Raw genomic sequence first — 24,095 nt, 5'->3', positions numbered from 1 at the left:
CTTCTGGGTCTCTCACATGACTGCTGGGCCATGCTCTGCTGCTTTTCAGGCCACAAGCAGGGATGGGATGGGAAGCAGGCCTGGCACCTGTATGGGATGCCACTGGGGGCTGCGGCTCCATCTGCTGGGACATAATTCCAGCCTTATGTGTGATTAAGTTGTAGTTTAGTAAAATAAGTTGAAACAAAATACACCAGCCCCAAGAGGTTTTCACCACGTTGCTACAATAGTATAGTCCTTCATAAGGAGTCCTAATTCCATCAGTCTATTATTTAGTGTGCCCCGACATTGCTGATACAGTGTTAGTCCAGCGTCCCATTGTCTACACATGTCCAACAGTTTTTCTCAGAGTCCATCTTTTGTTTAGAATCAGGAATGCATGTTGCTTTGTACCCCCACATCTAAATATGGCACTCCGTCACTATACATTTCCATAAATGAAAAGCCATGAAACAAGGTCAACAACTAGTATGAGTTAGAACAGCCACCACAACAAATTACAGTACCATTAAAAAAAAAAAAAAGAAGCCACGCCACTAAGTAACCAACAAATGGGTGACAAAAGGGAAACACAAAAGTCTCTTGGGGAAAAATGATGCTACCGTGTAATCCATGAGCTAGTGATGAATTCGACAATGGAAAAGTGGAATAAATGAAACTGAAATAAAAAACATCAAAACACGTGGGATGCAGCCAAAAAAACAAACAAACAAAAACAAAAACCAACCAGTATGGATCGGGTTATTGAAGTTACACTTTCCATGATGGTTTCCTTATATTAGACAGAACATATGAAGTTTGTTCTTTTGTGATTAACTCATTTCACTGAGCAAAATGGTCTCTAGTTGGGACCACCTAGCTGTAAACGGCATAATTTCATCCCTCTTAATAGCTGAATAATGTTCCATGGAGTAGATGTACCACAGTTTCTTTAACCATGCTTCTTTGGAAGCACATCTGGTTTGTTTCCATGTCTTTGCTATTGTAGATTGTGCTGCTGCAAATATAGGATTACAGATCCCCTTCTCCTATGCAGATTTCACTTCTGGGTATATTCCTAGGAGCGGGATAGCTGGGTCATATGGCAGGTTTATTTGCAATTCTCCAAGCACTCTCCATACCGATTTCCACAGTGGCTGTACTAACCTACACTCCTACCAGCAGTGAAGGAGGGTGCCTTTCTCCCCACTTCCACACCAGCAGGTGGTGTTAGCAGAGTTCTGAATGTAGGCCAGTCTCACTGGAGTTAGGTGGTACCTCAAGGTGGTTTCATTTGTAACTCTCTGATGGCTAGGGAGCCTGAGCATCTTCTCATATGCCTGTTAGCCGTTCGAATGTGTTCTTTGAAAAATGTCTGTTCATTTCCTTTGCTCATTTTATCATAGGGGTGTGTGTGTGTGTGTGTGTGTGTGTGTGTCCCCCTGGGTTTCTGAAGCTCTTTGTAAATCCTGGATATTAGTCCCCTATCACTTGTGTAGTGTGCAAACATTTTCTCCCGTTCTGTTGGTTGCTTCTTCACTTCAGTTATTTCTTTTGCTGTGCGCAAGCTTTTTAGTTTGATGTAGTCCCATTGGTTGATTTTGGGCATATTTGAAATGGGCATATTTAGGAAAGAGAAGAGGAATGGCTAACTAGATATTACATCAACTTAAGACTTTGTTACTCAAAGAACAGTGTCTAATTATTTTTGTCCAAGCAGGAACTGACACAGCTGTTGTAATCTATCATTGCTTCTGATTGGTTATCAGATTGGTCAGTCATGTCATGCATATTTAAAGGCGTAGGATTCTGGACTCTGCCATTCATCGTGAAGTCTGGTTTCTGGTACATTTTCACTGTCCCTCTGGAACGTGGAGCAGCAGCATCTGGACTGCTCTGAAAAACCAAATGGCGTCAGCTTACTTGGCGTGTGGTGCGAGCACAGCCGGCTGGAGACCCAGGAGCTCCCGTGTACGGCGGCACACGACCCTGCCTGGCATGAGTCAGCGTGTGACCTTCAGTGTCCTCTGGGCTTTCTGGTTATGTTGTTTGGTTGAACAGCCTGATCCATTACATGACTGCTGTGTGCTGTATGGCCTGGACTTGACTCACAACCTAGGAGAAATTAGTATTTCTTAAATTCTTTTTTAAAAAAGATTTATTTATTTTTATTGGAAAGGCAAATATACAGAAAGGAGGAGAGACAGAGAGGAAGATCTTCCGTCCGATGATTTACTCCCCAAGTGGCTGCAGTGGCTGGAGCTGAGCCAATCTGAAGCCAGGAGCTAGGAACTTCTTCTGGGTCTCCCACGTGGTTGCAGGGTCCCAAGGGTTTGGGCCGTCCTTGACTGCTTTCCCAGGCCACAGGTAGGGAGCTGGATGGGAACTGGGGCCGCTGGGATTAGAACCGGTGTCCATGTGGGATCCTAGTGCGTTCAAGGGGAGGACTTTAACTGCTACATTATAGCGCTGGGCCCAATATTTCTTAAATCTAAACACTGGCCTGCAGGATCTTGATACAGAATGACACCAGAGTGAATCGTTCAGTGAGTGAGCTCTTCGTTGCATAAAACCAGAATTCTGAAAGCAAACAGACTTTCGTGTAGCCAATGTTTAATCCAAGTGGGCAAGAGTAAACGGATGGAGCTTCTCTCTCCTTTTTTTGAAAGAGCTGATGCAAGCTGGAGAGAGGGAGATGTTGGGGCGAGGCAGGGCTGCCATTGGCTGGCCTTGTCCCCACCCCTGGTCTTTAAACCGCTCCTGGACGTCCTGGGTTCACCTAACCCAGCTCGGTGCGGGGCCGCTGCGGCAGGACAGCGCAGGACCAGGACGGCACAGATGAGCAAGGTACAGCTGCTTGCTGGGAGTGTCTGCATGGAGGGCTCTCTGCCTTCTCTCTGTGGTACAAACTCAGTATCTGGAAATGCCTCCAGGCTAACATGTTTGACTCTGCTCAGATCCTAGGCTAACCTGGTTGAACCCGGAGTTCAACCCTCGTTGAACCTAAAGCCCAGCTGGGATTTCTTTTGCAGAAAAGCTCGGGTTTGAGCATACAATAGTATAATGAATAATAGGAAAAGAAAGAGTTAAGAGAAGCAGCTTATGGGTGTAGTTATGTCTCTTCCGGTCCATCACGGACTATTGTAATGACTATAATTTATCTGAAGGAAACAGATAGTTTTAGAAGTAGATTCTCAACATTACATCATTAAGAATTTTTCTCTAGGTTGAAAATACACAAACCCCTACAGGAATGTAGACATCCAGAGAGGTGGGCTGGGAGGTATGAGGGAGGGCTGGAGGCTGTCGGCCTTGGGGCCTTCTCAATCCTGACTGCTGGCATGCAGGAGCCGTGGTAGAAAAAGCTACTGCAATAACCGAATCAGGGAGAAAAGAAGCATAGGTTAAGATTTGAAAAGCTTTATTTTTGGAAAGGCAAGGTAACAGAGGTGTCTTTGTGCTGACTCATTCCCCAGGTGGCCTTCAGAGCCATGATTGGGCCATTTTGAGGACAGGAACCAGGAACTCCAACTGGGCCTCTCACACAGTGGCAGGGCCCAAGCATTCGAGGTGTTTGCTGCTGCTTTTCCTGATGACCCAGCAGGGGGCTGAACTAGAAGCAGAGCAGCTGGGACTTGAACCAGTGCCCCTTCGGGATGCCATGGACACAAGTGCAGTGTAACTCACTGTGCTATGGCACCAGCCCCAGACACAGGTCAAAACGGTCTGGAGGGAGAGCTGCCTTCCTCCTGCTGAGGCCTCAGCAGTGTCCTGAGCCAGTGCTGGGCTGTAGCATACTCCCCGGGGACCAGACCCCTGAGAGGCAGTGGTATTTACAGCTCAAGACTGCCCTGCGTGTTCTGTAGAAGCAGAGACACAGGTGCTGCCAGGTGTCCAGGCAGCCTGGAGCGCGGAGAACTGCACTCTTAGTACCTGAGCACTTCAGTTCGCTAACTACGTGATCCAGGGAGCATGCTGGAAGGACTGGGGAAATGACAAATATTTATTTACAGAAGAAGAAAGTATCTGAGGGTGGAGGTTGAGTGTCTACACAGTGTGAATGTGTTGGCTTAGCCACCTGCATGATGTGTGAAATCTCGTGCAATAGGATGTGTTGACACACACATCAGTGAGTGTCATGGAAGCTACCACCCTGTGTCTATGAGCTCCATGTTTGAGACAGGCAGGGACGAGCTGAGCCTATCAGCGAGGATGTAGTTGCCTTGGATCCTGTGTCATGATTCTTCAGCAGCTCATGTGTGATCTCAGAAAGGGAGAGACCTGGGCCCAGGACAACGTATGTGACTTAGCCTAGGTGGGTGGTAGGCAGGATTGGAAATGGCGACTTGGTGACCTGGAAAGGGTGACCTGTGCCGTCGTGGCTGGCATCCCTGGCTGCTTCTGAGAGGCCCCTTGGACCTAAGGGGCCGCAGATGCCACCTTGGGGAGAGGGCCAGCGTGACTGGACTGCTGGCAAGTGAGGCAGCTCAGGAAAGGCGGGCTTAGCTTGGTTTCAACATCAGCCTCTTCGGGGGTTGAGCCTGGAGTTGTCCCGTCCCATGAGTGGGACTCAACGCACACCTGGGTGGGGCCCCCCTCTCCTACCCAGAGAACCCCTCACAGGCACGCCCAGAAGGCCTATCCCACCAGCTGGCTGGCCACTGCTTAGCCACCGAGGGGCAAGGAACTTCTGGAAACCTCCAGCCAGTGTCCCGAGCGGGAGCCGAGGGAATACTGCCTGCGTGAGACAGAGTCATCACAGAAGAGGGCAAGGATGAGACACACTTCTAACATGCGGTTAGAAGTCAGACATGAGGGCCTGGTGTGATAGCCTCCAGCCAGTGTCCCGAGCGAGAGCCGAGGGAATACTGCCTGCGTGAGACAAAGGCACAGCCGTCATGGGAGAAGACGGAGAGGATGAGGACACACAGGAATCAGATGACGTGGCAGGGAGATGGCTGAGGACGAGGTAGCCCAGGGAGGGACTGTCGGCCTGCTGGGCAGTGAGAAGGGAACATGGATGCCCCCCATCTGACCATGCGGTCTGGAGACCCCCTCACAGGCCCAGGGGAAGCCCATCCAAGGTGGCAGCCTGAGCCTGCTCAGCCTCCTGTGTGCTCCCATTTGGGGTGGGTGTTTCCACATGACCTACTGGCCAGCTGGGAGGAGCTCGGCTTCCACGGGCTGTGAGAGTCGGACGTGTGGGGTAGAGCTCAGGCTGACCCAGCTTTCCTGCAGTGAACGAGACACCAGTTGACTGCTGCTTCCGTCCCGCCTGCATCCTGGTGTCCTCGGGAGCGAGTGCCCTTGTGGTATCACGACTTCGACTTCCAGGACAGGCTCCAGGAGATGCCCCTGCTTTCCAGCATGAGCTGACTCAGGACAGGCACACCACCCCGGAGGGTGCTAGCAGCAAGGGCCCCTGCCCTGTAGGGAAGGCCGGGCAAGCAGAGTGCGACTCTGCACCTGGTGACTCGGGGACCTAGGAACTCTGACTGCACCATCATGGGTCATAAATGCCGATTGTTGGTTTTGTGTGTTCAGGAAGAATCTACGATCAGATTAGGATGGGTGTAATTGTTTTACAGAACAGGTGAAACGGGTGTTGGTGTTGTAAAAGTGTTTCATTAACTGAAGTGGCCTGGCAAGTGCGCCTGCCTGGGTGGAGCCCAGGGAGTGCTCGGATGGGGAGCTATCCCAGAAGCACCCTTGGGGGCTGCTGCTGGAGATGAGGGTGGCGCTGTGCAGGAGGGAGCGTGCAGAATTTTTTCTTTCTTTTTTCCTCCCTTCCTTCTTTCTTTCCTTCCTCCCTCCTTCCCTCCCTTGCTCCCTCCCTTCCATCCATCCTTCCATCCATCCATCCATCCTTCTATCCTTTCTTCTGTTCTTTTAGGACTTTATTTGTTTTTATTGGAAAGTCAGATTTACAGAGAGAAGGAGAGACAGAAAAATCTTACATCTTTTGGTTCACTCCCTAAATGGCTGCAGTATCCGGAGCTGAACTGATCCAAAGCCAGATCCAGGAGCTTCTTCTAGGTCTCCCACGCAGGTGCAGGGTTCCAAAGCTTTGGATCATTCTCTGCTGGATTCCCATGCCACGGGAAGGGAGCCGGATGGGAAATGGAGCATCTGGACATGAACCAATGTCCATATGGGATGCCGGCACAATAGGCAGAAGTTAGCCTGCTGTGCCACAGTGTTGATTCATGCGTGTTTGATTGTACTAATTTAGGAGTCCTCTTAGAGGGTTTCAGTGTATTCCCTGGGATACAAGTCACATTGTTGATACTGGTCCTGTGATCTGCTGCACGCTGCCTTCCACAGGGTCTGCCCTGGGGTTTCCCTATCATCCTGGGTTGGCAGCTCACTTTCACTTTTGTCCCCAAGACCTGGGATCTCGCCGCCTGCTTACCAATGGCATTGCTGCCTCTTTGTGTCTCACCCTCCTGAGGTCTCGCAGGGCACGTGGTGTGGTTCTGCATGCAGACTCGGCCGGTGTCTTCTGACTTAGACATGACTCATAATTGCTCTGCTCCTGTTTCCTTCTGGTGGGCACTGGAAGCTTTCAGGATGTACTCATGTGAGGTTTACAGGCGCTGGTGTCAATTGGGCCTTCCAGAGAACATTCCTTGTCTCATTCACGAAAATTGTAATGTTTATTCTGTGTTCTGTTTGCAGAACATGGCGTTCTGAACCTTGGCACAGTGGGAGAACCTGGGCTGAAGTACAGTCCATTGTTTACGCTGCAGGGGCCTGTGTGTGCCCTGGAAAGTGCTGCCCGTTCACATGGACCCCATAGAGCTGAGAGACGTCAACGTCCCTGACGAGGAGAGTTCCAGTGGAGGCAGTGGACAGGATGGCTATGGCACAGTAGGGAAGTCTGAGAAGACTGTGATGAGCAGGTAACGGGGGAGAGCCAGTTCCGCGGCAAGAGACAGGGTCGTGGGGGTGGAGCACATGGTCTTGGGGAGAGGACTGGGATCACTGCGGATCAGTTTGAAGCAACGATGACACTTCCGTAATGTCAGTGCTCTGTGCAGCTTGCTGGTTACAGAGGCCACACCGCCCTTGCCCCTTTAATGACATTAGCTCATCACTCCCTTTTCCTTGATGTGGCTCAGCATTTTTTATTCTTTCATGCAAAAACTAACCCCAAATTGCACTATATCACTAGAAACTATGAATACAAAGAATGTTGCTTGAGCATTTCATCTGACTAGCATCCAGAAGCCTTGGGGTAGTTTCCTGTGGGAAATGCAGTGGTGGTGGTGGCAGGTTGCGAACCTTAGACCCAGAAAAACAACTAGTGTTGGAGCTGTAGCCTCCCAGTGCTAGCAAGCATGTGCAGGAGCTCATCTGAACAGGGAGGGAGGGCCTGTGGGCAGGGAGCTGAGCAGTGCAGGGGGAGGGAAGGAGGGGCCTGTGGGCAGGGAGCTGAGCAGTGCAGGGGGAGGGAAGGAGGGGCCTGTGGGCAGGGAGCTGAGCAGTGCAGGGGGAGGGAAGGAGGGGCCTGTGGGCAGGGAGCTGAGCAGTGCAGGGGGAGGGAGGGTCGGTTGAGCATGTGTGCGTCTGCTGCCCCCGTAGAAGACTAGAATTACAGTGCATATAGTTAGTTTTTTTGATGAGTTCCTTATCAGATCTTTGAAATACCTTTCGGTGTCACACACACAGACACCCGGCTGGTAGCTACCTCAGACACTCTCCTAGGACGTGTGTGCAGTCCCATTCAGGCCGTGTGGTGTCACAGCGACCACTGACCTGGACTGGCTACCAGGCTTGCCTTCTGCTCATGGCTTCTCAGCCCTTTGCCTCATCCTCTCTGAGGGTCCAGGCCAGGGAGCTGGCCACTCTGGCACAGTGCTTGCTGCACACATGCTGGGTAATGGAAACTCCCCCTGGGCAGTGCTGTGGCATAGCTGCCCAGGAGTTCAGGCTCCTGCCCGTGGCCTGGGAAAGCAGCCTAGGATGGCCCACGGGCTGGGGCCCTGCCTCCACGTGGAGACTCGGCTGGAGCTTTGGGCTCCCAGCTCTGCCTGGCCCAGCCCTCAAGCTGTGACCAACTGGGAACAGGAAGCTCTGTCTGTTGCTCTGCCACGGACAGAAATGAGTGCTTGCTTTGGTGGGACGGGCTCCCCCAGGGAACAGACCCGTGTGCCCGTGTGCCCATGTGCCCATCTGCTCTGGGCCGCCCTCTCCCCCAGGGAGCCGACCCATGTGCCCATCTGCCCTGGGCCGCCCTCTCCCCAGGTGGTTTAGAAGCGGCTCTGGCTGCTCTGTGGGCTGTCCTGGAAGCCATATAACCCTGAGAGCTGACAGGTGGTTTGCCTTTTGTTTTCCTCCTGGTGTGTGCAGTCAGTTCACCAACATGGATGCTGAGAGCCAGAAGTTCCTGACAAACGGGTTTCTGGGGGAGAAGACACTGGTGGACTATGGTGACGAACACGTGAGTGGGTCTGCGCTTCCGCAGGAGGCTGCTGAACACGGCGGGTGGCTGGAATTTTCCAGCGTGATCAGCACATTTTGTTTGGCCCTTACTGGAACAAGGGCACATGCCTTCTGCTTGCCATATGGCCACATCAATCATTTGTGAGATGTTTTTGTGCTCTGAGAAGGCCTCCTCGCCCAGCACAGCCTACCTCCGAGGCGGCTGATGCCGTGGCCCCTGAATGCCGTCTGCTTGGTGACCTCTGAGCCTGCGGCCCCCCTGTGAGAGTGCTTGTAGGTGCTCACCTTGTACACTTTGCCACCAGCACCCGGGAACCACGCCCTTCGGGATGTCCTCCTTCAACCTGAGCAACGCCATCATGGGCAGCGGGATCCTGGGCCTGTCCTACGCCATGGCCAACACGGGCATCCTGCTTTTCATGTAAGTGGGCATGTGTGTCCACGGCCCAGTCACCTGTGAGAAGTGTCGCACTCTTCACCAACAGGTGTCTGAGGGAGGCGTGGCAGACACGAGGCAGCAAGTTGAGGAACCAGCAGAGCCCACCCACCCACCCTCGCCAGTGTGCAGCACCCCTGGGCACTGTTCAGTGGGTTCCTGCCGTCCTCGGCTTTGAGTGGCAGACACAGTGCTCCCAGGAGCAGCCCAGCTTCCAGCACATCCTCAGGCAGAACTCAGAGCAGGCCTGGAGCCAGCAGTAAACAGGTGCCCTGGACACACCGGTCTTCTCTATGCCAGAAGAGTGTTGGGTCAGCTTCTCCCTGTGGTCTTGGGGCCCTGTCCTTGCTCCCACCTCTAGCCAGCTCTGCCAGTCATACCACACAGCCTTACCTGAGTGCCGCCGTCCGAGCACACTTCCCACACACGCCTCCCTCTGTTCTAGGCCCTGGTTTTTACATTTCCCTGGGCTGTCCACATGGTTTGGACATTTTTGCCATCCTGCAGGCTGTGAGCTCCAGGGCAGAGCCCACATCTGCTGTGACCTCACCAAGACGGCCTTCACCCTACGTCCTGGGGGCACACAACTTGTTCCTCCACATAGGCACTTTGATCACACCTGTTCTGCCAGTCAGGGGTGCTGAGCTTGGTCACTTACGGGCAGCCACAGAGCCCACAAGTTTCCAAGACATAGCTGCTTTCCCAGAGACCACGTCTCAGCAGGAATTCCTCACAGGAGTCAAGTCCAATGTCAGGTGGCCCTCGCCCTGCACATCCATGCAGCTGGAGAGTGAGGGTGGCATCTGAGAACGTGGCCTTTCTATCAGGGAGACAGGCCAGTTCAGCCCTGAATGGCAGGTGTCTGAAGACTGAAGGTCTTGGTGGGCCTGAGCTGTTCTCTGTGACACTGCACTAAATGGGCTTTGTAAAGGATGATTTGGAAAAGCTCTGTTGGGAATAGCTGATTTTCTCTGAAACATGGTGGCTGGAGAGGTGCTTCCAGCCTGCCGGGAGAGGGCAGCACTTTGCCTTAGCAGTCACGTGCAGCCGGGCCGGGACCTCTCAGCTGGTCATCGCTTGCTAAGGGACTTGGGTGTGTGCTTGGGGGAAGGCCATCCCACGTCCTCCTTGTTCAGGCACATGACCAAAGCAGGCCCAGGCTGTATGGGCAGAGGGTGCTGGGTGTGGCCACAGCCCCCCAGTCCCAGGTCCCCGGTCCCCGGTATTCTCTTCCATGCGGGAAGTGCCTCACTCACAGTCCACAGGACTGTGGCGAAATGCAGCCACGGCAGACAGTCCTAGCAGGCATGCTTTCTGGATAGCTCAGTCCTGCTAGCGTGGTTGTCAATTCTGTCTTGTGCACCAGGTCCCCTTGGTAACTGCCCACGACCATGTTGAGCAAGTCCTTGTGCTGCGGTGGAAGGTCCCGCCTCCCGGGCACAGTCCCTGCTGCTCCCCTGTGGGTGCCCACAGGCTCAGCTCTGGGTGCAGGGCAGAGGAAGTCCCCTGCCCATGTCTGCTTCCTCTCTGTCACACAGACGATTGCCTGGCCCTCTGCTGGTCAGCTTGGCCACGGGGGACCAGTCTGGTCTGAGGAACAGCAGCCAGGGTCTTGAGCTGCCCAGGCGGCACTGAGGCGGCGGCAGACAGTGGGGCAGCCTGTCCGTTCGGGAGATTGGTGTGCCCTCCGTAGGACAAGCTGCATGTGGACATCCATGGGCAGGTCAACACAGGGCCTGCTAATTTTGTATGTGAAGTCTGAGTTATGAATACAGTATCTACTAGGAACTCCAGCAGCTGCTGCAGGCATTAGAGGGCTGAGTGGGGTTCTAGGAGAACTCCTCAGTTTCCCCCAGATTCATGTTGGCTTGGAAAGTAAATGGTTCAAAAGAGACTGGCCTGTTTGTGGTGCTCACAGCTCACACTGCAGTAAAGCTCTCTGCCCCCCTGTGTCTTTGCAGAATCTTGCTGCTCACAGTGGCAGTCCTGTCCTTGTACTCGGTTCACCTGTTACTGAAGACGGCCAAGGAGGGAGGTATGCTGCCCTCCATCCCAGACCCTCCTGGCCGCCCACCCGGGATGCTGCCAGCCTCCTGTGCCCACTTCCTCCTGTGACAGACTGCATCTCTGATTTTAGTTCCTTGGGTGTGTGCGGCAGGAGTGGCAGTCACAGGCTCTCACAGGCAGACCACTTGTCACCGGGCCTTGGAGCACCTGCAACTGGTGTTCAGAGACCGCTTGTCATAGATCGCCTGTTGGTGTTTGTTTTCTTCTCGAGATCCATTCATGTATCTGAAAAACAGAGTTAGAAAAGGAGACACCAACGCAGCTTCCATCTGCTAGTTCACTCCCCATGACTGTTCCAACCTGAAGCCAGGAGCCTGGAGCTGCTTCTGGGTCTCACCCATGCACACAGGGGTCCAAGCACTAGGCCACCCTCACTGCCTTCCCAGGCACAGTAGTAAGCAGCTGGACTGGAAGTGGAGCAGTCAGGACTCCCAGCAGTGCCCACATGGCACTGCCAGTGGTGGCTTAACCCACTACTCCACAAGGCTGGCCCTGCTTGCTGGATTTTGAGGTTCTGTCTGGGACTGTCACTTCTTTTTGTTTATGTGATTGAGACTTCTGTGTAAATCTGTTGTGAGGAATACTTCATTTTCCCCTCGTGAGGAGTATTTTAAAGCAGCCTTTTTTTTTTAACAGGGTTCTTTTGTCTTTGGTTGTAGGGTCTTTAATTTATGAGAGATTAGGGGAAAAAGCCTTTGGCTGGCCTGGGAAGATCGGAGCTTTTGTTTCCATCACGCTGCAAAACATGGGAGGTAAGGGGCGGCTTCGTGGTCACTGTGCCTCCTGTCCCGCCAGGGAACCAACAGCAGCTGCTTTAGAGTCTGCGATTCTGAAATACACACTCCTTACACGCTCGCTGGTGCTCCTTAATGAACAAGAATGAGATGCAGAAAACCGCAACAACTGAATTCTGTAAGATGAAGCTTTTTGGATTCCTAATGCCAAGATGGCATTAGTCTGAATTCTTTAACTGCAAAATGTGCTTGAGCTTGTCTCTGGCGTCCAGAAGGGCCAATGTCCTGTGTGTATGTCAAGGGTATCCCATGAAACTGAGTGTGGGCATGGGGTGGGCAGGCTCAGCCAGTGGCGCTCTGGCCTGCGGGCCACGGCCAGTCCATGCCCTTGCAGAGGCTGCTCCATGCCGGCGTCCTGTCTGACATCAGGCCAAACAAGGGCCTCAACTCTGTAGCTTCCCACACTTCTTGCTGTGCTGGAGCCCAGAAACGAGATGGCCGCAGGCCCCGGGCACACCAACTCACACTGTGTCCCTGGCCTGCGCGTACTTCAGGCCCCACATGAGTCCCAGAGGAAAATGCAGACAGACTTTTGCCCCAGTGGCTACACCTCCTGCGTGGTTCCTGCTGGATCTCATGTGGCTGGTCTCACTCTGTCACCTCCCACACATTCCTACACCTGTTGTGCTCTGTTCCTTTCGGCCAATGTCCCCAGCAGCCATCTTCTTATACTGGAAATCTGGTGACGCCACTAACCCCTCACATCCAGCCAGCCCGAGGCTGCCCTGCGCACGAGTCCTCACAGCCATGGCACTCTGGCCTGCTCTCCCTGCTGAGCTCCCTGCTCGCAGTCCTGACCGACCCTCCATAGGAGCTGATCAGGCCAGGTCCTGGGCACAGACCTGCTGGCACACATGCCCGGCCATGCAGAGCTTGCGATCTGCTTTCCTGCCTCTCGGTCACTGCCATCACCTGTTAGCATCTTGCCTGAGTGTTCTGTGTATGTCAGCATCTGCTATATCTCTCTCCCGAGTCGCATCTGGCCTTCACGGTGTGTGCCCAGGCCCCCGGGGTTCCCACTGCTCAGCACCTGCCCTGGAGTCTTCCATGGAGGACATGGGCTCCGACACGGGCTCCGCACTGCTTCGTGACTGCTCCATCCTCGGGTCTCCCTCTGCTGACTGGCTGGTCTTTAGAGGGCAATGAGCTCCCATGAGGGGTGGTGAGACATGAGGCACAGCATGCACCCCCGTCCCCCGGCTGTTGAGCTTCTGTGCCTGCATGCCCCAGTTCCCTTGGGGCGAGTGACTGTAAGAATTACCAGGGGAGTTTGTGGATCACTGTCAGGAGTGGCTGTCTGAGCTTGCCTTCAGGCCTGTGTCACATGGCAGGCCAGCTCTTGCCCACTGTTGCCCTCTGTGACAGTACCACAAGTGAACCACATTGCACCACAAGGCCCTCGCTGAGGGGCAGCCCTCACCTTTAGGGCGATGCTGCCATAAGCTGATTGTACCAAGATCTGCAAGGAGGCAACTCCCCAGCTGACACACTGCCCGGAGCTCTCCAGCACAGCTCTCCTGGGGCCATCCCTTTGCCTCCCCTGGTCAGTACTCTGCCAGGTTCCAGACACGCCCTCTGGCCCCAGGTACCCCTGTCTGTCTCCTGTGTAGAGTCTGCAGCACCAGCACTGATTCAATCTCCTGGGTGTGGGCCACAGCACAGGGCACCCCAAGTCCTGGCCATTCATGGGGTCACATTTCCAGCCTCAATGAGGCCTTCAGCATTTAGGTTTCCTGGGACGATGTTGTGCAAAGTCTAATGGACACCTCCTGAGAGCTGATGTGACCAGCCCGAGCCCAGTGCGCTGTGCTCAGCCACTTAGGCAGCAAGCAGCTGCAGCGTCTGCTGCGACAGAGCACTGTCCATCCCATGCCCACATGAGAGCCCATAGGCTTCTGCAGAAGGGTTCCCACACCAGGTGCCCTGGCCCCTGAGTACATCTCTCTTGGTGCCTGGGCGGTCAGTGAACCTATCTGGGGGTCCTGAGTTCTTAGTGGACGTTTCCTAGTGCCCTGGGCAGTTAATGGACATGAGCTGGTTTTCTGTATGCTTTGTGGATCTCTGTGGTTACCCCGGCTGGTCAGTGGACATTTTCTGGATGTCTCTAGGTGCTATGGCCAGTTAGTGAACACCTCTGGATGGTTAATCAACATCTGTAGATTATATGGACAGTGAGTGGACACTTTGGGTGTCCTGGAAGGTTTGGACAGCTCTGAGGGCCTTGAACTATGAGTGAACAATTTGACACACAAAAAAGTGCTTCTGCCTGTGAACTGAGCAAGACCACCCTGGGGCCCTCCATGTTCTCATGTTTTCTTCAAATGCAGTCATCCCAGCCCCCACAGGCTCGGGTCCGAAGCTGCACATGTGTGCAGCAGCCTTGCTGATGCTTCGGTTAGCTGTGAGATGGACTCCCTCACTTAGGAGCCCGAGCCAAGGTCTGGGCAGGGTCCAGAGGCCCTGGGAGTGGACACGCAGCAGCAAGAGCAGTGTGAGCTGAAGGCTTTGCTTGAAAGGCAGAGTTACAGGGAAAAGGAGACACACATCTCCATATGTTCCTTTCTCTGCTGGCGTGCCAGGAATCGGGAACTCCATTCGGGTCTCCCACGTGGAGGCAGGGCCCAAGCACTTGGACCATACCCTTCCCAAGGATGTTAGCCGGGAGCTGGATCATAAGTGGAGCAGGTGGACTCGAAACTGGGGCCTGTATGAGTGCTGGCCATGTGAGCTGAAGTCTCCAAGATACAGCAGGCAACAGAGAGGGGGCCTGGGCCGGAAGTCAGGGCACTTACACTGCCGACAGCCTGGGGACCCCACGCCCAGGCTGTGCTCACCTCTGAGCTCTCATGTTTTCCATCGTAGCCATGTCCAGCTACCTATTTATCATCAAATACGAGCTACCCGAAGTAATCCAAGTGTTCCTGGGACTGGAAGAGAACACCGGGTATGTCTGGGGTCTCTGCGGGGACCGCAGGCCCTTGTCCTTGGGAGTCCCTGGCCCTGACACTCCATCTCTCCCTCGTTCAGGCAGTGGTACCTCAACGGAAACTACTTGGTGATCCTTGTGTCCGTGGCTGTGATTCTCCCACTCTCACTCCTGAAGAATTTAGGTAGTCCTTTTCCAAGTCTGCAGCTTGCTGTTTCCCTCCCTGCGCTCAAGGTGGCCTCCTGTAGACAGCACACTCACATCCCGCCCTTCTGCCCTGCTAGGCTACCTGGGCTACACCAGTGGATTCTCTCTCAGCTGCATGGTGTTCTTTGTCAGTGTGGTGAGTGCTCTGTCCCCTCACAGCCTGGTGCGCACGATGCCATAGGCTCTCAGTGCTCGAATCCACATCCCTGAACTCCAAGCTAGTGCCAGATGATGTCTGTGTCACAGGCAAGTTCCTTGCACTCCAACATGAAGTGAGAGAAGAGCAGTTACACTGAGGTCAGCACCAATGGTTTGCTATAAAGATCCTGGGTGTGCAGCTGAACAAAAGGAACATCTCAGGAAGAGCCAAGTCTTCAGGCAGGGGCAGGGAGAACAGAGCTGGAGAGGTGGGGCAGGCCACACCATGCCTGCCAGCTGTTGCTCAGCTGTGTCCTCCTGGGTCTGGGCTGGGGTCAGCATTATGGTCCTGCTGCCAGCTGAGATTGCCAGGCTGCCTCTGGCCCAGCCCATTCCCCAGAACAGGGTCTCAGAAGTGTCCCTCATCCTCCAGTCTTGAATCCTCCGTTGAGTTCCCTTGCCCCCATCCCGTGAGCCACACTTAGAGGTGTTTGTGTGTGAGTGTGTGTTTCCATTGGAAAGGTTGGGTTAGAGAGAAAGGGCAGAGGAAGGGAGACAGAGATGTTCTGACTGCTGGGTCACTCTCCGAATAGCAAGTCTTCACCGGGATGGTCCTAGCCAGGAGCCTGCTTGGGTCTCCCACCTGGCCCATCCTCCGCTGCTTTCCCAGGCCATTAGCACCGAGCTGGATGGGAATCTGTTGGCACCTTCACAGGGCTTTACCAAGCACCATCCCCAACACAGGGCTTCTCATTGTACTGTCCACAAAAGGCTGATTTAAAAAAATATGCCTGGATCCAGGTGATATACAAGAAATTCCAGATTCCCTGCCCCCTGCCCAACCTGGGTCCAAGCACAGGAAACCTGACCTTCAATGGCACGGCGCTGGCACACGTGGTCCTGCTGCCCAATGGATCCGAGAGCACCAACGTGAACTTCCTGGGCGACCTCACCCAGCACGGACCTGCGGAGCTGACAGAGAGCCAGGCCAGGGGCAGCGGCGTGGAGTTCGAAGCCCAGAGCGACTCCAAGTGCCAGCCCAAGTACTTTGTGTTCAACTCCCGGGTAAGGGAGAGCCTGGCCAAGCAGCCTCTGCATCCTGGTTCCTGCAGTGGGCACTGGGGTTGCTCTCGGGTTGGGAAACGGACTGCACGGCTCACCCTTGTCTTCCAGACAGCCTACGCGATTCCCATCCTGGCATTTGCCTTTGTGTGCCACCCCGAGGTCCTGCCCATCTACAGTGAGCTCAGAGAGTAAGCCATCTCACTTGCTCATTCCTGCCCTCCTTTCTGGGCTAGGGAAGGCTGGGGTTCTGGGTGGTGCTGACCTTGGCCAGGGCGGGGGGGAACCTTGGATAGGGAGAAGTGAGGTTGTCTAGACTGGAAATGGCACCACCACCTGACCACCACCCAGCCTGGCCGAGCCCCAGCGCTTGGCTCCCAACTTTGAGACGCAGCCTGGCTAGGGACACCCTGGGTCCTGCGTGAACTGTTTCTGGAGCCTGCTGGGAGCAACGTGGGAACCCAGAGGCCTGAGCCCAGGAGAGCAGAGGGGTTGCAGAGGGTCCTCAACTCCTGAGCCCGGGCAAAGCAGCCAGTTACACTGTCCCAGTGGAGGCCTTCCCTGGACTCCAACCTTGTGGAATATTTTGGAAGTTTTTATTGCTTCAAAACTCCCATGGAAGTTACTCTGGAAATCTCCCAAACCACCTCAAGATGTGGGGTCCCTAGATCCAGTGCAGGGCTGAGAGCTAGGCAGCAGGGATGTCTTTAGACACAAACAGGGGCTCTGGGACAACTCCAGCAGCTGTGCAGGTGGCACTGTCGGGCCTCCTGGGTGGTCTCCAGCAGCAGCTGTGCAGCTGGCACTGTCGGGCCTCCTGGGGCCCTGTTGCTGAGAGTAGCTAGCAGTTTGCAGGCAAGGACTCTGCTCTCAGGGTGGCAGCTGGGATGTGGTTTCAGACCTGCCTTCTCTCACAGTGGTGGGTTTGCAGCTCCATGTCCTTTTTCCTTCCAGCCGGTCACGGAGGAAGATGCAGACAGTGTCCAATGTGTCCATCACAGGGATGCTGGTCATGTACCTGCTGGCAGCCCTCTTCGGGTACCTGACCTTCTATGGTAGGTGCTTCTGCCAGGTCACGTACTGATGCTTCAGGACACGTCATCGGGCCGAGACAGCCTGACCAGTGGCTGGCAGGGATGCTGTGTCCTGGGATGCAGACATGGTCTGCAGTGGTGCCTCTAGAGGGTAGCAGAGAGTTCTCTGGCGTCTGGTCCCCAAAGGGGCTTCCACCGTTTATCGTCTGTGGCCTTGTGAGCCTCAGGATGGCTCCATGCCTGTGAACAGAGGTGTGAACTCGGAGACGAGCTGAGGACAGTGGTGTCTGCATTCCAGAGGCGCCACGGCCCAGGCGCACTGGCAGGGCTGCACTCACCCACTCTCCTCCTCCCACAGGGGAAGTGGAAGATGAGCTCCTGCATGGCTACAGCAAAGTGTACACCTTCGACACCCTGCTTCTCATGGTGCGCCTGGCCGTGCTGGTGGCTGTGACCCTGACTGTGCCCATCGTCCTGTTCCCGGTGAGTGCACACAGTCCCGCTGGGCGAGCGCGTGTTTGAGAGCCTCTCGGGGCCTGCCACAGCATGGACAGGGAAGGTGTTTGTAGGTAGTGTTATCGGAGGGCAAGAGGAGAATTCCTAAGGCTTGTCACTGAATTCACATCAGGAAGGCAGAGGCCAAGCTGCTGCCCCACTGTGGGCTGGAACAAGCAGAGACTAGCGGGCGACCTGCAGATCGCTGCAGTTCCCACTGCCTGCAGCAGGGGGCTCAGCAGAAGGGCTTTGCCTCAGAGGCCCTATCAGCTGTCCGCCAGAAGGGCAAATACAAGAGCAACGGGCATTTCTGCCACCTCCCTGGCCAGAGATGTGGGGTCACCTTCCAGGGCACTACCTTGGCCAGTTTGTTCTAGGATCACGGAGCAGGACTGGCACAGCCACCTATGTGACCTGAGCTGCAACCAGCGAGGATGGACACAGGCCCACAGCTGCCTTGAGAGCTCTTTCTCGTGCTGCAGGGCCCTTCACGTCACACTGCAGTGCTCCCTCATGCAGAGTGTGCCTGGTGGTGACATGGGAGCCTTGGGCTCAGAATCACGTCAGCACATCCCTGCTCCATGTCACTGGGGTGGCTGTATCACCTCTTGACACCTGTTGGGGAGATGCAGCTGTGGGAATATCAAAGGTATTTTGTCAGATATTTTTATTCAAAAGGCAAAGTTGCAGAGAGACAAAGGAGGAAATATACCATCTGCTGGTTTTGTTTCCGAATGACTACAACAGCTGGGGTGGAGCCAGGCCGAAACCAGGAACTTATCCAGTCTCTCCTGTGAGCAGAGCCCACTGCTTTCCCCGGCCATTGGCAGGAAGCTGGATTGCAAGTGGAGCAGCTAAGCCTCGAAGTGATGCCTATATGGATCCTCAGGAGGCCCTGGAAGTATCCGGTTGTCACTCCAAGTTCTTCCCTACACAGAATTGAAAGCAGAGGCACAGCACCAGTGCACAAGAGAGCATATGGTTCACTTAGAGACCAGGGGTGCTACAGACAGAGTGCGTGTCCACCGCCTGCACAGGGCCAGAGCACTGTGAAACGCTCCTGCCAAGGCCAGCAGGGAGGCGGAGAGGGCACAGCTGTCACCTCCCATGCCAGCAGCTCACATGGGCACCTGTTCGTGTCCAGTGGCTCCACTTCTGATCCAGCTCCATGCTGTGGTCTGGGAAAGCAGCAGAAGGTGGCCCTATTGTTCGGGCCCCTGCACCCTCATGGAAGACCCAGATGAAGCTCCTGGCTTCCGCCTGGCCCTGCCCTGGCCGTCATAGCCATCTGGAGGGTGAACCATCTGGAAGGTTTCTCTAGATCTGTTGACTCAAAATAAGTAGATCTTCAAATGAAATTTTAAAATGCTTGTCTTAGTGCAAGCTTTTCTTAAAGTCCATGCATTTCCCATGACATTTGCTTTACCAAAAAATTGGGCGGTCTCTGCCACAGGCATGTTAGCTAGCAGAGGGGTGCAAGCACGGTGGGTGACTACCGGCCAGCCGTCTATGACCTTTGTGAGGACCCCTCGGAAACTCAGTTGTGGGTAATTTCCTACCGTTAAAACCCGAGATGTGAGTAAAGGGACGAGGGAGTGAAAGTGTAGTCGTCCCTGACCTCTGCCCTTGGCCTGCAGATCCGCACCTCGGTCACCACGATGCTGTTCCCCCAGAGGCCGTTCCGCTGGGCACGGCACTTTGTGATTGCGGCCGTGATTATCACTGTCAACAACATTCTGGTCATCCTGGTGCCCACCATCAAATACATCTTTGGATTCATAGGTGAGTTGCAGTCCAGTCCGAGATCCTCAGCTGGTGGCTGGGGCCAGCTGGTCCCGACTCCCTCTCAGGTGACCCACTCCCTCCAGCCCACCAGCTTTCCAGAAGACAGAGGTCAGGTTGTGTACACAGGGGTAGGCCCTCCCACGAGCCCCGCCACGGTCTCTGGGTAACCGAGGTGGAGCTGTTGACGTGTCATCCATCACCGCAGTGACTGTAAACACCTCGATTAGGCTGACCGGAGGCCCAGCCCTGCAGAGCAAAGGTGTGTGAGCTCAGCCTCTTCAGAGGGCTTCTTTCCCAGGTCCCTCGCTATGGATTATTCATTCCACTGGAGCCCATGTCAAGCCTCCATGCTTTAACCATCAATGTAATCTTAGAGACAGTAGGCCGGAGGACCCCCAGCGTGCACAGCCATCAAGCTTCAAGAGGATCTTGAGTGGTTAGGGGATCTTAGATGTCCAGAGGGACTGTGTGCCATAGCTGAGTCTCCCATAGAGGACAGAAGACCTTGTGTGATGTGATGGTGTCTTCTCAAGAGAGCAGAAGGCCTTGTGTGACACAGCCGGCTCTTCCGTGTCGTGCGGAGGGCCTTGTGTCTGCAGCAGAGCCTTCCAACATCCACACGACGCCGCAGGAGCCGAAGGCATTTCCGACGGTCCCTTGGGCCTTTGTGGCGCCGTGTGTTCTTTTAAGGCAGGCAGGACTTCCTGTGATGCAGCTGGGATTTCTGTAAGGAGAGAACACCGCGCAGGCTGCAGCTGGCCCTTCTAGATGAGTAAAGGCCTTGGGGCTCATGCTGCTGCTCTTCGGAGAGTGCAGAGGCTCTTGTGACCTGCAACTTGATTTCTAAGGAGTCCAGAGGACCACGTGTGACACAGCCGCACCTTGGGCGCAGTGACGAGGACCTTGGGGGTCCAGGTGGATCATCTGTACACAGCAGGGGACTGTGTGTGGTAGAGGCAGAGCCCCACAGTGCAGCAAGGTCCTCAAGTGCACAGCTGCGTCTTCTGTATCGTACAGGTGCCTGGGGTGGGGTTGAGGGGTTATCACATGCTGCGGAGTGCCTGTGTGGCATCACCGTGGCTACTGTGCAGTGCACCGAGGGCTTGCCGGGGTACAGCTGGATCTTACGTCTACTGCACAGGACTGTGTGTGATGTAGCAATCTTTTTTTCTTTAAGATTTATTTATTTTTATTGTAAAGTCAGATACACAGGAGGAGACACAGAGAGGAAGATCTTCTGTCTGATGATTCACTCCCCAAGCAGCCGTAACGGCCAGAGCTGAGCCAATTCAAAGCCAGGAGCCAGAAACTTCTTCTAGGTCTCCCACGTGGGTGCAGGGTTTAAGCCTTTGGACCATCCTTGACTGCTTTCCCAGGCTGGAAGCGGGGCCGCCGGGATTAGAACAGGTACCCATATGGGATCCCGGGCGTGCAAGGCGAGCACCTTAACCACTGCGCTATAGCGCCGGGCCCAATGTAGCAGATCTTCTGTGCAGGGTACTATGTGAGGTGCTGCCTCATCTTCCCGAGTGTATAGAGGGCCGGTGGGGGGCGGCGTTCGGTGCAGGAGGTCGGTCTGTACAGTACAGCCGGACTTCTGCACAGCACACTGGCCCTTGTGTGGTGTACCTGGACCTGCTAGAGAGCAGGGAATGTTCTGTTTTAATGTTAGAGGTTTCTGTGTAGCTTGTTAGTTTGTATGGACAAGACTGTTCTGTTGTGCAGAGGGCCATGTGTGGTGTGGACAGCCTCTCTAAAGCCACGAGGACCTTCTATGCAGTGCAGAGGGCCCCGAGTGATGTAGCTGGGTTTTTTTTAAAGTTTGATTTATTTTTGGGCCCGGCGTGGTGGCGCAAGTGGTTAAGTCCTCGCCTTGCACGCCCGGGATCCCATATGGGCGCCGGTTCTATCCCGGCAGCCCCGCTTCCCTCCCAGCTCCCTGCCTGTGGCCCGGGAAGGCAGTCAAGGACGGCCCAAAGCTTTGGGACCCTGCACCCGCGTGGGAGACCCGGAAGAGGCTCCTGGCTTCGGATCGGCATAGTATCGGCTGTTGCGCTCACTTGGGGAGTGAATCATCGGACGGAAGATCTTCCTCTCTGTCTCTCCTCTCTGTATATCCGCCTTTCCAATAAAAAATAATAAATCAAACTTTTTTTTAAAGATTTATTTTTATTTTTATTGGAGAGAAGGAGATGGAGTAAGATCTTCCATCTCTGCTTCACTCCCCAAATTTCCATGGTGGCCAGAACTGAGGTTATCTGAAGCCAGGAGCTTCTTCCAGGTCTCCAACGCAGGTTCAGGGTCCCAAAGCTTTGTGGCTTGGGAAAGCAGTGGAGGATGGCCCGAACAGGGTGCTGGATGGATGGGAAGCGGAGCAGCTGGGACACCAACCAGTGCCCACAAGGTGAGGGTTGAGCCACTAGCAGCTGTTTCTTCTGCAGAGTACAGAGGACTCAGATCTACAGCTGCAGCGGTTCTTGTACGATGGAGCCTCACAAGCGCCCTCGTGTGGCGCAGGGCAGCCTTCTCCGTACACAGAGGCCCTCGTGTGGCACAGCCGCTGCTCCTGTGAAGTGGTGGGGTCCTTGTGTGTGCACAGGACCTTCAGAGGTGGAGGCTTTTAGAACCCAGGGAGCGGTCCCGGCGGCATGGCCTAGCAGCTAAAGTCCTTGCCTTGAACACGCCGGGATCCCATATGGGCTGCCGGTTCTAATCCCGGCAGCTCCACTTCCCATCCAGCTCCCTGCTTGTGGCCTGGGAAAGCAGTGGAGGACGGCCCAAAGCCTTGGGACCCTGCACCCGTGTGGGAGACCTGGAAGAAGTTCCTGGCGATTGGCTCCATTGTGAATCATCGGATGGAAGATCTTCCCCTGTCTCTCCTCCTCTCTGTAAATCTGACTTCCCAATAAATAAATACATCTTAAAAAAAAAAAGAACCGAGGGGCTTTGTAGGAGCAGAGTGAATTTCCAGTGTGTTTTTTTGGCTCATGCAACCCTGTGGTATAGGAAGCTCTTGGCGTGTCCCCATGACCTCTGCTCCAGGAGGATCTTGTTTCCAGAGCACTCTTCAAGTTCATAGGCCCTTGTGAGGCTCGGGGGACCATCCAGGTTCCAGAGGACTTGACGTGGAGTTGGGGATGTGTTTGGCTTTCTGAGCACAGCCCTGACTGCTGCTTCTCTCCTCAGGGGCATCCTCAGCCACGATGCTGATTTTCATTCTCCCAGCAGCGTTCTATCTGAGACTTGTCAAGAAGGAGCCACTGCGCTCACCCCAGAAGGTCGGGGTGAGTCAGGGGGACACATGCCCCTTGGCAGCTGCAAGGCTCGTCCCGCGTCAGGGGCTGAGCAAAGCCAAAAAGAGGTGGCTGCCAGTTTTCTCCACGGCACTCTGGTGTCCCTGATGTGCCTTCAGGTCTGGTGGGATCCGCCTCTCCTGGGAGTCCATATTTCCTGTCCATGGTAGCGCTGCTGAAAGATCTAACAGATCTTAGGCTAAATCCTGACAGGGATGCTCCTCTCCAAAGTCACCCACCTGTGAGCATTGCCCAAGGACCTGGGGACAGGTTGATGTCACAGACTTGTCCTGTGGCCTGGGGCAAGCTGCTGGTCCTGCTGGGGACCCACCGCCAGCCTGGGCAGAGTGGCCATCAGTAAAATGGTCCCCAGGGTTGTTGCAGTGAAGCTGCTGGCCCCGGGACACCCTGCAGGCTGCACTGTGCTCACCCGGGAGCTAAAAGGAAAGGCGGCCTCTCGTGTTCAGTATACTCACCTATATCTAACGGTACGCTTGCCCTGTGAGCTCACGTGTCCATGGGTGCACACATCTGGCCTGGCCAGTGCTGGAGGTCCCCTCTTCCCTGCACAGGGGTCCTGACCCCGTGAGATAGCCTTGCTGCGGGGGTGTGTGCCCTCACCCACGCTCTCCTCCCAGGCCGTCATCTTCCTGGCGACCGGCATCATCTTCATGATCGGCAGCATGGCCCTCATCATCATCGACTGGGTCTACAACCCTCCCAGCCCCAAGCATCACTAGCCAAGGACGGACTCCTCCAGTCGGACGAGGCTGCACATCCCGCTGCTGCAGAGGCCCTCAGTCAGCCACCGGAAGCAGCAGTTTGGCGCAATCCTGCAGATGAGAGGAACAACGCGTGTCAGGAATGCTGTTTACAACCTGAGGTGCATACCTCTGCAGCTTCCCAAGAGCCCTGCTGTTGTCACCCAGTGACGCCCCCTCCCCTGCGTGTCCCCCATTCACACCACAGCTTTGATTCGAGAAGCCCGCATGTGCCTGTCTCGGGGGTCTGGGAGAAGGTGTGATCAGGGGCTCCCTGTAGAGACAGCTTCCTGGTGTGGAGGGGAGTGGCGAGGGGTGCTCATGACCCTGACACGGAGGTTCCCAGCCTTGCTGCCATCACCCTGCCCCCATCTTCCACACAGGCATGACTGCCACCCAGTGTCATTGGAGACATTTGGACTTGAAGACCTTGGGTGCAGTCTGGGCCGCCCCGTGGCCATGTGCACCTCCAGCCAGGAGGACCTGCGGTGCGGCCCTGGCCGTGGGGGAGGAGGGTTCCTGGGACTGGACAAACAAGACGCAGGGCAAGCCGCGTGCTCCTTCTCTGTTTACAAGAGTGTAGCTGGAAGACAAGCACATCTCGTGAAGTACTCCACGGTGACAAGAAGCAGGACCTGGGACAGGGTCCCAGAACGGAGCTTGCTAACATCTG

The 24,095-nt window shown here is 54.9% G+C and overlaps 1 protein-coding gene and 1 long non-coding RNA gene across 2 annotated transcripts in view; one reads left to right on the top strand and one right to left on the bottom strand.

Moving 5' to 3' along the window:
* Positions 1-2,756: 2,756 nt before the first annotated feature.
* SLC38A4 (solute carrier family 38 member 4) lies at positions 2,757-23,401 on the top strand. The gene is made up of 16 exons (XM_040978937.1): positions 2,757-2,826; positions 6,658-6,881; positions 8,332-8,422; positions 8,730-8,845; positions 10,822-10,895; positions 11,587-11,679; positions 14,584-14,665; positions 14,749-14,831; positions 14,932-14,990; positions 15,794-16,057; positions 16,166-16,245; positions 17,009-17,109; positions 17,447-17,571; positions 19,221-19,365; positions 22,555-22,652; positions 23,300-23,401. The coding sequence occupies exons 2-16, from the start codon at positions 6,766-6,768 to the stop codon at positions 23,399-23,401; spliced, it is 1,629 nt and encodes a 542-aa protein (XP_040834871.1). The 5' UTR covers positions 2,757-2,826; positions 6,658-6,765.
* LOC121155519 overlaps positions 23,317-24,095 on the bottom strand; it is a 46,149-nt gene continuing 45,370 nt past the window's right edge. The window contains exon 3 of the long non-coding RNA XR_005883679.1: positions 23,317-23,494. This is a non-coding gene — a long non-coding RNA (uncharacterized LOC121155519). The remainder of the gene's footprint in view (positions 23,495-24,095) is intronic.

Source organism: Ochotona curzoniae, unplaced genomic scaffold, assembly GCF_017591425.1.
Source record: "Ochotona curzoniae isolate NIBS_2020 unplaced genomic scaffold, NIBS_Ocur_1.0 contig_2927, whole genome shotgun sequence".
Classification (NCBI taxonomy): Eukaryota; Metazoa; Chordata; class Mammalia; order Lagomorpha; family Ochotonidae; genus Ochotona; species Ochotona curzoniae.
The sequence above is the reverse complement of the archived record's forward strand: the minus strand, read 5'-3'. Positions and strand labels throughout refer to the sequence as shown.

Bases quoted from the DNA above. Each gene is read 5' to 3' on its own strand.
- SLC38A4 (XM_040978937.1), top strand. From the start codon at position 6,766: ATGGACCCCATAGAGCTGAGAGACGTCAACGTCCCTGACGAGGAGAGT. The intron at 11,680-14,583 runs GTAAGGGGCGGC...TTTCCATCGTAG, and splicing joins CACGCTGCAAAACATGGGAG to CCATGTCCAGCTACCTATTT. The intron at 14,832-14,931 runs GTAGTCCTTTTC...CTGCCCTGCTAG, and splicing joins CTCACTCCTGAAGAATTTAG to GCTACCTGGGCTACACCAGT.